This window comes from Morone saxatilis, unplaced genomic scaffold (assembly GCF_004916995.1).
Source record: "Morone saxatilis isolate NCDOM2014 unplaced genomic scaffold, NCSU_SB_2.0 Contig17, whole genome shotgun sequence".
Taxonomy (NCBI): Eukaryota; Metazoa; Chordata; class Actinopteri; family Moronidae; genus Morone; species Morone saxatilis.
Genome location: NW_023339729.1, coordinates 11,373,566 through 11,387,531, shown reverse-complemented (window position 1 = coordinate 11,387,531; position 13,966 = coordinate 11,373,566). Strand labels below are relative to the sequence as shown.

The 13,966-nt window shown below is 41.0% G+C and overlaps 2 protein-coding genes across 2 annotated transcripts in view; both read right to left on the bottom strand.

The window, feature by feature from the left end:
* LOC118326594 (E3 ubiquitin-protein ligase SMURF2-like) overlaps positions 1-10,438 on the bottom strand; it is a 42,876-nt gene extending 32,438 nt beyond the window's left edge. The window contains exon 1 of the mRNA XM_035659620.1: positions 9,959-10,438. Coding sequence (XP_035515513.1) covers positions 9,959-10,010 — 52 coding nt within the window. The 5' untranslated portion in view covers positions 10,011-10,438. The remainder of the gene's footprint in view (positions 1-9,958) is intronic.
* Positions 10,439-11,035: 597 nt separating this feature from the next.
* The window catches only part of LOC118327535 (importin subunit alpha-1-like), a 6,678-nt gene continuing 3,747 nt past the window's right edge, over positions 11,036-13,966 (bottom strand). Inside the window, exons 8-11 of the mRNA XM_035660928.1 lie at positions 13,344-13,577; positions 12,949-13,131; positions 11,563-11,712; positions 11,036-11,284 (exon numbers count right to left, since the gene is read on the bottom strand). Coding sequence (XP_035516821.1) covers positions 11,198-11,284; positions 11,563-11,712; positions 12,949-13,131; positions 13,344-13,577 — 654 coding nt within the window. The 3' untranslated portion in view covers positions 11,036-11,197. The remainder of the gene's footprint in view (positions 11,285-11,562; positions 11,713-12,948; positions 13,132-13,343; positions 13,578-13,966) is intronic.

The window sequence follows — 13,966 nt, the reverse complement described above, 5'->3', positions numbered from 1 at the left end:
GTGTGTTTGCGTACATGTACGTGTGTGCAATGTTACAAGTTGAGAACAGATAAAGAAAAAGAAAAAAAACACCAAACTGGAGCCACACCGGCAGAGTCGTCTGTCAGCTGTCTGGACTAGATCCGGGGGCGAGTGAGGGCGAGGAAGGAAGAGAGAGAAATGACAGAGAGATGAGGGACATCCTGTTCAAGAAAGAAAAGAGAGAGTAAAAGGCTGAAGAGAAAAATGCAGGACACAGAGATGCATGATGAGAGGCTGCAGTGGGGGGGTAGAGAGTTCAGGCAGTGAAAGGAAAAGGGATAGGCAGGATGCAGTAAAGAGCAAGAGCAACCACTGCAAAAAAAAGAAGAAAAAAAAGACCAATTACCTGCCTTTTCACATGTTCCAAATTACACTTTTAAGAGTCAAGCGTTCGCCTTCCCTCATAATTCTCAGAGGCTGTCAGAAATATCATTCTCTGGCATATGGAAAGAAAAGGTGATATTTCTCCTCAATATTCTGCAGGAAAATTCTCCTGAAGCACTTGGAAAGTTTAATGTATTCTGCATATTGAAGACCACCTCCTCTCCAGTCAGAGGCTGTTATGCAATAGTGAGGTGTTCAGTCTTTCCATTTTCCTGCTCTAAAGTACACTGATGCCACCAAGTTCAAAAGTAATTTGAAAAGCAGATAAAACTAAGGATTGACTGAAACAACCCAAGTCTGAGAACAAAGTTGTGCGGAGCTATCTGAGAGAAAAGGCACATGGATAGGAATGAATATGACGTAGTAAGAAATCAATAAAGAATCATGTAAATGCGAGCTATATACAATACATTGTATAACTTGTATTAAATTGACCTGTTTGTTGAGGTAAAGTCATAACACGTTTTCCCTAAGCCCAGCTTTCAGACAAATATCCTATGCACAAAAGGTTTTAGTCCGGTAAAAAGCATGTAAGCTCCTTGTGTGTTAAATGGTAAAACGCAGGTCATGAGTGGAGAACAGTTAAGCTGAGTTATGAGACTGGTAGTGCCCTGTGAGATTTCATTACTGAGTCACAGTTTCCCTTATATGCAAAATACTTACTGAAACACAGTGCTCTGTTGGAGAAGTGCACCATATTGGATTTTTGACGATATCCGATATGCCGATATTTTCCAGCTCATTTTGGCCGATTTGCTGATGCCATTATACGCACAGATTTTTTCACCCCAAGTGCAGAGAACATCAAGTCTCTCATGTTTTGGAATCTAATCATCCTACTTTAACAGGCTTGGATGATGCTCTCCCTGAGAACAACCAGGGAAAACTGCACAAGTTGCAAAACAAGCAAATACATGTCATCTCTGTCCACAGAGATCATGTGAAAGTAAGTACATTTTACAACTGTAGAGCAGTTAAAGCCAACCTAAAGGACATTATATGCTTTACAGACTTTAATTATATATTAACTGAATAAATTACAACTCAGGTAGGGCAACTTCTGAAAAATACCTGCAACTGGGCATCATTTAGCATGTGGCTCAACGCAGTCTACATATCCCAACATCTTCAATGAATGAAAACAGTTGATTGTCCAGAACAATACACATGAGTTTCTGACTTATGCCTTTGGACTGGTCTTGGCCATATTTCTTGGCTTTGATCAAAGACTGGAGAAGAGGCTGCTGACAGGTATTTTTCGCTGGCGCCTGTTTCTCTTTGTTCTTCACAAATTTGTCGTAATGACCGGGATAGTCCTGAAGCACTAGCGCTAAGCAATCATTGAAAATAGCAACTTAGCTATCCGTTTCGGAAACTTTAAAAACACCTCCACACCACAGACATGCTCGCAACATGCGCACTATCACTCTGGGTGACACAGCGCCAAGCATTCAGCCTAGTTAACGGTATAATTTAAGTGTCATCTTATTGGCCTGTCATATCAAAAGACTTTGCCGACAGCGATGTTTAATTTTAAAGCCTGAAGTGCCTGAAAATGCAAGGCCAGCTTGAATTTTTCATGTTTAAAAGTAATGTTTCGAAACAAATCGTTACGGCCTGGTCGGATATCAAGTAACATCCATCTTGAGTTAATAGAGGGCTGACCAGCTGCACGCAGCTGACATCTCTCCAGAGCAATGCTCCTCTATGTCTGCTTTACTGTGGTTGTGTTAAATGTGCTAAACTTAATAAGAAAATCCGCAAGTCAACTGAAAACAAACGTATCAATGAAACAAATACCCACACCATAGACCCGGGAGTTCCCCCACAGAATGAAATATGATCAGACACTGAGATGGCCACAAGCAGTGTGGACCTTTGTGTTCCCTTTTCACTCACATTATGGAATTACATCCCCGTAAATCAGCGTCAGCAATGCCAAAATTCAAAACAAAAACACATTCCAAGAGCTTCATTTCACAGGGCAATTTGAAGATGGACAGGGTAAGGAAAGCGACAAAGGGTGGCTCTTGATATATCCTTGGATTTGGGGGCTGCAATAAGAAAATACTGGCTTACACTTCAACATGTAGCTTAGTGGGTCTCTGGTGTTAAGTCTAGATTAAAGGCGAAGACAGCCTTTTGTGTGCTATCATCACAGTGACCGGACAGCTGTACTTGAGCTACTGTTGGCCACTTGAGCCATGGGTTGGATAAATACTGCACTGACGCTGGCTCAGTGTCTGCAAATTATTAGAAAAGGAAGAAAAATAGGTCAGCCAGCAACAGTACTCATAAATAAATAAGTAAATAAGTAAGTAAATTACTCTACTTATTAATTATTAAGTATTATACCATCAAAGTGAGTGTCACAAGACAAGTGTTTTACCTATAAACAAACATAATTATCCTCTCAATGATTAATATCTACATTCCTAGAACTAAGCAGTGTTGCGCTAGTAAATCACAGGCAGCACCATTCAGTTGTAGCACAGCAACACTTGCTATGTGTATTTTGTGTTTTCTTTTTTGTTATGGGGAAGTAAAATGGCACAAGTGACCATGAATTCAGCTTCGGACGTGAGTCATGAGGTGATATTAAGTGAAGCTATGTTAAGATGTATACATTTGTTGTTTTGGGTCTACCACATGTTCAGTGAGATTTTTTAATGTTTTGACTACAAATTAAGCAACATCATTTTGTCTGGTCTGCTGCATCTTAAAACCATTGTCCCCTATATTTTCCTTTTTAGATATACTGATAACAGAAAGGGTAAATACAGCTGGAACAGCTGCATTACAAAGGGAATATAAACGTTTCCATATGATGACGAGGGCCACGTGAACGCTCAGTGAGTGTATAGAATCTGCGCAGCGTGTCGTGTGTGTGGTCAATTGAAGTATATGCTAGTGATGCAGACTAAACAGAGCTGGAGGAAGTTTGGATATAGAGCTCTGTACTGCACTACAAAACCTAACCACAACACAGTGAACCCTAAAAGCTACACACAAGATCAAGGAGACATTCTGACACATACAGATTCAGGAGCATAGTCCCTTTCCTGACAGGGACTGTGCACACAGACTAATCTATAGTACGGAATATTTACACAAGAAGATCATTCAGGACAACATTCACAACCCGATCAAATGAGTCATTCACTGCAAATGATAAAAAAGGTAATTAACTAGACCGATTAGTCTTGCCGCAGACTGTGCATTTTTCACAAAGGCTCTAATGCATTCCACAAACTAAGACTACTTTACACTATTAAAGAGTCTGGCACTGACTTCTGCTTCTGATGCCCAGGGCAACGGATTCAAGCATAGACTGACATCATTCAGTGTTTTAAATATAGCCTATTAAAATCAGAAACAGTGCATACTGTCAACACAAAGGAGTCTTTCCTATGTAATACTATTTGTGACTGTTTGACTGGTGCAGGGAAGTCCTGTATTTGTCCTTTATGTCAAGAATATGAATGGGGCATTGGTGTCTGTGTCTCTCATTAGAAAATAACTGCCATCACATTTAATAAGATTGACATTTTATTGACAATATTTGCATCTTTTGTGTTTAACGTATCGTCTGTCACATCTGCACTAACTGATTGCATCCACCCACTACGATTGTTTAAAACATCAAGGCTGGTGACAATGAACAGCTCTGCGAGGGGAGGCTAAGCCCTGAGGAAAAGAGCCTGTTAATGTGAATCCAATAGTAGTTTACTTTATTACCACGTGGAATCACTAGTGGCACGTTGAAATGGTAGCAAGTTACATGGCTGGCTTTAGATGAAAGCTCTTAAAAACAAGACATGGCTCATAGGCATAGAGCGATTCATTGTAAGAACTGGCCATTAAACAACAGAAACATGTTTTTCTCCAATATCACTTGCTGTTGCCTGAAGTGAAATGTGAAATGCATTTTCTCTGTAGAGATTTCAGACTCTTTAACCTGGACAATCCAACCACAATATCATTAACAACTTGATAGTTGGTTTAAAAAAAACTAATCTAAATCAGCTTTTTCATTACCATTACTATTATTGTGAAAGCCGCAGGCTTGGCGCATCGTCCCTGAGGAAACAACATACAGCTGCAGCAGGAGCACAGGTGCTGCACCAAAGAACACTCTTAAACCACCAAAACGGGAGGGCAAGATAAGGACACTATAACCCAGTTAGCGGTAAAGTGTGAATGCTGGGAGATTTTTTCAAATGGATTGGTAATGGATTCAGCTAACTGGCAAAGGGCTTTATTGACACCGATGCCTGAGCTGAACGTGTGGATGCAGCAGCAGCAGCAGCTTAGCGAGTAGCAACATGGTTGGTGATTAATTCAGCCAAATTGACTGGATAATTATGAATGTACCACTCCCAACTGCGTAAAAAGTAAAAAAGTAACAATTCAACTGTGTGTCAAGCATTTGTGTTTAATCACAGGTCAGGCTGCGGGACTTAAATTAACGGATTGGGGCAGATAATTGCAGGTGCCGGCAGTCTGCAAAACTGGACCCGTGCAAGACTCCAAAAAAAGGATTTGGAGCAACCTGGAATAATTGTGAGTGAGAGGAGGATATGTAGATGGGGACAAAGAAAAGGAGAGGACGTTAACAGCAGAGAAAATACGTTACCAGAGGAGAGATGACACGAGATGCAAGAAAAGTATGAACATGTGATGAGCTGATGGGATGAGAGATGACAACAGAAGGGCTGACTGGCCCATATGGGCTGCTCTCTTGTCTTGGCACATCAAGTGTAAAATGTTTGAGCTGAGGCACAAACACACACACAGGCCACCAAACACAAATGTACAGTATACACACACACACACACACACATTCTCACTCTCTCACACACACACACACACTCTCACTCACACGTGTGTCTGTGCACTGCATACACACTTGCCTGACTTAAAGTCTCTGGGGATATGAGCGACTTTCTACGTGGGTCGTTCCTAGATTCTGCCAAGAGATTCTGTGAATCCGCCAGTAAATCATCAATGTTGTTGGTGCAGTTAAACATTTTCACCCCTTATTTCTCTGTGTGTGTGTGGGGGGGGGGGTAGCAGAAATGTAGATACATTTGGGGAAAATCTTAACAACCCAGTATCTTAGAGGCAATTTCTGCAGGAATCAGGCATTTTGAGCAGGGCCTATTAATTACCTCATAACTGGGTCAAGCGGCTCTTTATGCCGGAGCATTGCTTCGTCCTAAATTAAGCTGGTGCCAGGGATACATAAAACAGAGAGCAACACCGCAAACACGTCACTGGGTGACTCATGTCCATTGTGTGCTGATGAATCATCATCGCTACCTCTGGACCACATTTCAACTGTCAAACTCTGTATTGTTTAAAATTAAAAAAAAAACAATTGGAAACAAAACAGCTTAGAAGTAACCAAATAAATGACATCACAGCTCATGCATAGTCCCAGTCCACCCCACTACCAGCAGCTCACAGTGCGTTGATTAAATGTAAACCATTATGTAATCAGCTTTCATTCAAATCATACAAGGAGGCCAGCTAAATTGGCAAGCAGAAATAATACTACCAACCTCATTCAAGGTGAGGATGAAGAAGTGAGTTAGAAAAGGTCACACGGCTGGTTTTGACATTCAAAAATGTGTGAAAAATAGAAAGGAATATGTAGGTGTAATAGACCTGCCATATTCAGGAGAGCTATTTCCAAATATCTCTCATTTTATTCCCTCTCATTTCTGGCTGCTTTACTTGATCAAGCGAAATAGCACAAAAAAGGCTGTAAATATTTACCATTAAACAAGATAAATACATATCTCATCATAAATGTTTAATTCTTCTAACATTCTAATCGGAACAAAACTTATCCATAATGCATAATTATCGCGCAACCCCATAACTGAACACGACTGTCGGTTTATCACTATCACCATAGCGCACTCTTTGCGACATCCATTCCTTATATTTTAGGAAGCAGACAGCCCTAATTTAGCTCAGCATCGCGTGCTGACAGTACATCCTGTGGAAGCTCAATTGTGTATACGAGGGCGCCCGTGTGCATGTGCGCGTGAAATTGTGTGTTTGCCTTGTTTTTGAGAATACAAACATTGCACTTGCACATACAAACAAGCTGACACACACAGCTGTACTTTCTGAGAGCCGGCAGTGAATGCTGAGACAGTGGTCCCTGATAACTAAAATGCACTCTGTGCCGCGGTGCTAATGCTGGACCAGGAACAGAGGCTGGATCTTTATCTTAATCAGCAGCTTCCTGGCTTTACCTCCCCTTCAACATACACACAAGCTCCAGCACCAGCTTCCCAAACGGTTGGAATAAGGGGGACACACACACACACACACACACACACAAAGCCTGGCAGTAGATGAAAAATGGAAATGTAGGTTTTCTTGCTTGCCCGAGTATCACACGCTCACGCAGAACAGGAAGAATCCTGAGATGATTCTTCCAGTCGTTCCCTGCTTGCTGCATGCCAACTGGAGGCTAATGGAGGAAACGGATCACATAGACAGACTCCCCTACTCACAGCAGAGGCAGCGACAGCATAGTGCAGCCAAGAGGCCATATTTAAAAGGGGGTGAGAGATGGATTCATCCCCTCGTACATCTCATGTCATTCACCTTTGAGAAACTCCAGATTGTATCCAGTGAAGGAAAGTGAGGGAAAACACCCGGTTCTTGTTCAATTTCAGTAAATCGTACGCCAACTCTCACAGCACAGGAGACGGAGGGGGAACTACACCAATTGTCGGCTCCCTGCAGTGTTAGGAATAACAGCTTTCGAAATCCAAGATTGCTCTCTTTTACAAGCTTGGCAGTAAGCTCTATGGGGACACGACGACACGCCGCCTACCAGCAAGATAGGATGTTTTTTTTTTTTATTAATTTCAGCCTCAAAGAACAGCTGTCCCAGATAAATGTTCTAGACATAAGGAGGAGCTCCAAAATTGCCTTTGTGATAAAGCAGAAGGTGGCGTTTGATGCAGTGTGGGATGACTAAACTGGGGATGACTCCTCTAAATCCTGCAGTGTGTAAACCCACCCTACGTAAATTCTAATCCGCTGCTGTGACGAGACGTGATCCCAGTGAGCGTGGCAAACTATAGCAGCACACTTCAAATGCAGCTGCCCCTCCTAGTATCTAGAAAAACCTTCACCTTCACAAAACCCAATTTTATATTATCGTGAGGAACACAGACAGAACAAAAATGAACTAGAGCTTAGCTTTAGTTTGCATCAGCAGTGCCAACACTGTAGCCTTTTAAAATATATATGACCTGCATCTGAGAAGAATCATAAATACAGTGCAGACGTGTGGCTGAAATATCAAAACATGTTCTGCCTCTTTGTTTGTTTGTTTTTTATAATCATAGGCCATAAAGTATTGTTAAGTAAGTAAGTGATACTGGTGACAGCGCAGCGATTAGCCTCGGCAGTGTGTCTGTAGTGACCCGCAGCCCATAAAGACAACAGGGGAAGTTGGAGGTCGAGCATATAGCAAGCCAGAAAAAAAGACTGACTTTGAAATTCATAATTATCACAAAATGCTAATTAAAATGACATTCTAAAGGCAAGACCCTGTTTGATACAGAGCCGTTATTTTAATGTGATTTGATTGGCACATGCTAAGAGAGAATGTATGGTGGCCAGGAGGGATGAAAGCTGGGAAATGGCAATGATGGTCCAGACTGCAAATAACAGATGCATTCAAATGGTACTTTAACAAGTCACCAACCAGCACAGCAGGTAAATCTTTTTTATTTGATCTGATTTCAAACACAAACTCTACTAATACGGGTGTGGGCATTGTTTAGTGTTAAACCCTGGGGGCTTTATGAAGAAATAACTGAAGGTGAAACCAATAAGGTAGTTTGGGCTAATGGGTCATAAGCCTATTCTATGAACATAAAACCCAAACCTTGATTTTTATTATGAATTATGAAGCACAACAACAGTCCCAATACCTCCACTTCCTTAGATCCAAGCTTCTGGCTTTGCGAATTCTAATTCTTTCTGAGAAAAAAACATGCAAACTATGAAAGAGACCACAAAGCAGACAGAGTAGAACTGGACTCTGGCTGGTATACAGTTTGGTCTAAATGCACACGGTCTCAGACGCATAAATCAGGTGTGGCCACAACTAAACACACATGTAAAGCTTAAATGAAGGCACAAATCTAAATGTAGCCTAGACTTAGCATCTCTGATCATCACTGTGAGAGCAGCAATTCTGGTCCCTCTCTGCCATACGAACTCTAATTTCTCTCTCCCCTCGCACGCACACACGCACACACTATTTTCCTTACCCTTTCTCTCTAGTGAAGGACAGAGGATGTGTCTATGACTGGGAAAGACTCACATTTCCTCTCTGAGGTTTCACATTCCTGGGATTCCGTCTGAAGACCACTGCAGCCCATTTAAAACCATTCTCCATATGGAGGGGGTAAAAAAAAAAAACCCAGGGCAGGCGAGAAAGACTGATGGCTGAGTAGATTCTTGAGCTTTGAGACTTAATTTCTCTTATGGTATTACAACAGGTTCATTTCCCTTTGTTATGTTAATGAACCTGTTGTTCACTCGTAGCACAGTGTGTTGAATGAGAAGACAATGCAATCACATGACATGAAGAACACCTGTCATTATGCTATGCTGTGGGAATTACAAGTTGTACTGCATTGCTGTGAGTCTTAAGAAACAAGAATAGTGGTCTACTGACAAATAAAGGTGAAAGCATCTCTTAACGATGAGACAATGTTGAGCTTTCTCCCTCAGCTCGGCAGCTGTATCTCCTGAACAGCATAAGAGGAATCATTGGATGTGACTGCCACCAGAAAATGATTTGGGGGGGAAGGGGGTTGGAAATCCACTCCCTTCATGAAACCCTCCTCCCCCTATCCTTATTTACTGACCACATTGAAAGTAATTATCTAAATACAGGAAGGCCTCTGAGAATGACACACTGTGTTATAAGATGTCGGCTTTTTTTTTTTTTTTGGAACTGTAATTCCACCAAGCATGAAGCCACACACAGTCTGTCCTCTACCTCCTGAAATATACTTGGAACAGGACTACACACAGTGGCTGATGATTAACCGATGGACTGATATGAGCAAACAGGTATTACAAAGAACCACAGAAATTAAGCGTAAAAGCAAATGGCCATTAGCACAGAAGACGCAGTAAGCAGTCAAATAAGCAGTAAAAGCAGTAAGAGCTCTCGTTATTAACGATGCTGAATGATAACAGACACAAGTAACGTTGGCCAGCTAACGTAAAGGTTACTAACACAAACAGCGTTGTTGTCGCAGCTCATGTGTGCTAACGAGCCAGGCTTACTGCCCAGTCTGCTACCGTGAGTTACATTCACTTAAAACAAATTGAATGCGATTCAAACGAAATAACACGAGCTAGACTAAGACATTTGTTTTATAAGTCACACAGGACACACGAGTCCACCAGCACAACCAGCAGATGTTAGTTAGCCTGGCTGGCTAGCAGGCTAGTCGCTAACGTTTCCTAGCAGCGCAGGAGGTTTAAATTCACTTACCTGTCAACCGCAGCTTCACTGGGCCATTTCTCCTAACTCCTTGGCTAGACATTCCCCTTTGTGTTCCAGCTTGATGAAAGAGCACAAAAGTGTCTAACTCATGTGTCAGCGTGTGAGTTTTTTTTTTCAAAAAGGTATCTCCCAAAACAATCCCTCTGCTAGCTTGTGGTTAGCTTGTAGTATCACCATAGCAAATCAGGCTGACTGTGTCTGCAATATAATGGTATCGTAACCATACCGCTGCAATAACACTCTCATTTCAGCCCCTTTTCCGTAACATACGCAAATAACAACATATCCCCCCCCACCCCCCCAAGGCCGAGAGCCACTGGTGCTGATAGAAATCAAGTGAGCAGTGTGCCGTCCATCCGGACAGCTGCCTGCTCTGGCCGTGCTGCTGTGAGGTTGGTGGTGGTGAAGGTAGAGACTGAGGGAGAGAGACTCTGAGAGAGAGACTGAGAGGGAGAGACTGAGAGAGAGATTGAGCCGCTGCAGGCTACAGGCTGGTCAGGGAGAGAGAGGCGCCACATCCGCTACTGTCTTACAAAATAAAAGCAGTATCCAAACTGGTCTTAATCTTAATCTTAACGACCAATGAGAATGTTTTTTAATTAGATGTATGTTCCCCAATTCTTAATGTTTTAGCATTTAATAAACACTATGAAATGATTTTTTTACGTAAAATCGTGTTTATCCATAATTAATCTGGGTAGCTTGAAAGGAGTAAGAAAGGAAAATGACTGACATAAAAGTCTCAAGAGTCTGGTTCTACTCCTTCCTGCACCCTCCTGAGCCATTGTGGCCATATACTGGAATATACAACAGACTTCATTCATAAAATAGTTTACAATACTATATTACTACACTATAGACACAACAGGATCCTTATAACATGTAGGCTCACAGTAAGTATAAAGAATACACACAGTGTCACCTAGTGGTGACATGGATCCCATTTCCTATTTCCCATAACAACTCATTCTTAACACCTTAGCTCCTTCACATCTTTTCACCAAATAAATGGAGCATGTTCCCGTTCATAGCCTGCTAAAATCTGAAACAATGAAAAAGAAAAACTGATGCATGAATAACATTTATTTACAAATATTTCTGTAAAACTGGAGTATTTTGTCTTTGTACTGTTTTGTACAAGGATGACATGTCTAAAAAAAAAAATACAAAAATATCAACAAGGTACGAATTTTCTTTTTTTATGTTACAAAAAGTAAGCTGGAAATGTTAAAACTGGAAAGTGCTTTGGTCCTCAGGGATCTCAAAGGTGTAGGACTCTTCAGTGGCTTCAGGAACCACAGACTCATCCTCATTCTGAAAGACCAGCGAGACAGGAAGAGAGAAGCATTAGACAGAAACAAAACCTCGATTAAACAAATAAAAATAAATATAAAGAAGTAAATCAACTCCTCCAATAAAGTAACTGATCATTCAAGGATTTCAAATTCAAGTTGCATTTGTATAAAAATCTCCACAAGTGTTTTCAACATTGGTACAGATCGTTGTCGTCTGAATGGTCTACTTTCACTTCCTGGACCAATCTATCTAACTTCAGCTGTGATTTCTGCATGAAGGTTATCAACAAAACTTACCTCTTCAGAGAAGAAGCGGTCTATGATGTTGAGAGAGGACTTGTAGACAGCTTCGTTGTCATGGGACTGCAATGCCTCAATCTTGTCCAAACCACCCAACTCCTCAATCATTAGGCACAGTTTATCAATCTCACCAGTTTTGCAAGTCATCTGTGGAGAAAGAAAAAAATATATATGACTAATAGTTCCCTCACCAAGAGATGAACCTGTGACCATCCATTTTAATCTGTGACTGGCAAAAATCCATCTGTGAGATTAAATTCTGCAAATCTTCATGTTTCCTAATCTCAGAAACCCACAATGTAAAACTCAATTTCCCCGGGACCTAAAAGCAAATATCTGCTGGCAGGAGAGTCTGGAAGTCATTTAAAGGCTCATTTCTCTTAAATGTATGAAGATTATATTCTTCCTTGCAGTTATAGGCAGTACCATTAGCCCATAATCTGTCGAGCATGGCTGGCTCCCGGAAGATAGTTTGAATTTTAGTGCATTTTCCACAACCTGCCAAAACATTTGCACAATTTTACTGTTGTCCTTCATTTTCTAAAAAGGATTGTGGCAGTGTTTTTGCATGCGTTATCCAATTTACTTCAAACCAAGTATAATAGTTCTAATTAAAAGCCACACATGCACCAAATCTTTATATTACATTCCTATGTGACAAAACAGAGTTTTCATAACCAGCTTTTCAGGCTACTCATCTCGTTGTACACGAGAAATGAACACAACAAATTTGGATCTCATGAGAAATAAAAAAGGAAGACCGGTGATTTGGTGTGCTGTAGTTGTAGTTTAGTACTGTAGTTTAGTGCTTCTTTGTGTGTTTCTTACTTTGTGCTGTGAACGTCTTTAAATTGCCTTTACAACTACATTGCTACACAATGATCATATAACCTTAACAACAATAACTGCACATACTGTATATTGTTTACAGTGATACATTACCTACAATTTAATCAAGTATAAATTGTGTGAATGTTGATTTTCATACATTTATACAATCTACTGAGATGAATGGATAAACTCTACAGCAGCGATACTCAACTTACAGTCTGCGGGCTAAATCTGGCCCGAAATATGGTGCTGGGTGGCCTTCAGACCATTTTCTGACACAAAGAAAATGATTTGCCCAGGGAATGTTATTGGTTTTTTATACCAATTAGTAAATGTTCCCTGGCGTTGGGAAGTTGTATATTAACCTATCAGCGATCAGTGCATAGGAGAGATGATACTTGATTTCTGCAAAAAGCTGCGCCTCATACCAGTCTTAAACCAGTGTTTCATTAACAAGTTGGGTTGAGTGTTAATTGAAGCATTTAGACTGCACTACGACGACAAACTTGCTGTGAGCAACTCCAATGCAGCAACAGGGTCTCGGCAATATACCTGTAAAATATTGTAGATTGCATCCAGGATGACCAAGAGGATTTTGCTGTCTTTGGCTGTCAGCAGGTTGAGCAGAGGCTCCAGCACATTGCACTGGACTAGGTAGGCCACTTGCGCCAACGTTCCACCACTGGTATAATTGGTGACAGCCCACACTGCCTCCTTCTGGGTCTTGTAGTCTCCCTAAAGAGAAATTACATCTCATTCATACATACATAGTATAGAAATATACTAAAGATATTTGAAATGAGCCCTTATAGAAATTAAAATAATAATAAATATAACAATAAAATAACTTTATGCACACTAATCAATAAAATATAACATTACGTATTATGAATTAATAAAGTAAATTTGACTTTGTAGTAAATATATTTTCTGTATTGTGTTCTGACCTGTTTGAGGACCTCCACCAGGATGGGGATCAGGCCTGCGTTGATCACCTCTTGGATCTGGGTATCCTTGCCAGCAGTGATATTGGACACCGCCCAGGCTGCCTCTTTCTGGATATTGGGCTTGTCGTGGCACAGCAGTCTTGTGAACATCACCAGGGCACCTGCATTCAGCACACACTGGGTCTGCTCATCTGTCCCAGTCACAATGTTGCCCAGTGAGCGCAGGGCTGGAGTCTGCAAATTGAAGGGGAGTTAAGTCAATTATCTGCAGTATTTACTATTTAGGAATAATATATAGGAGAGATGATGGTGATTATTATTTGATACCTAAACACTGTGTCACATGCTGATGTTGGCACACCTGTCTGAAGCCACTAAGTATGCAGGCAACAGCAGAATACGCTTATGTACAAAGGTTCATGACAGAATCAAGAGGGCAGCTATTTCTGATGAATGAAGGTAATCTTCTTCGATAATCACTTTGAATTAAATGTTGTACTGACTGAATATGAGCACTGTAGACGGCGCACTAACTGCTAGTTAGGGATGGGCGATATGTTATCGTTTACGACAATTAAACAATAAATATTGACAACAAAGGCGGAAGGCGGAGCAGATACGCC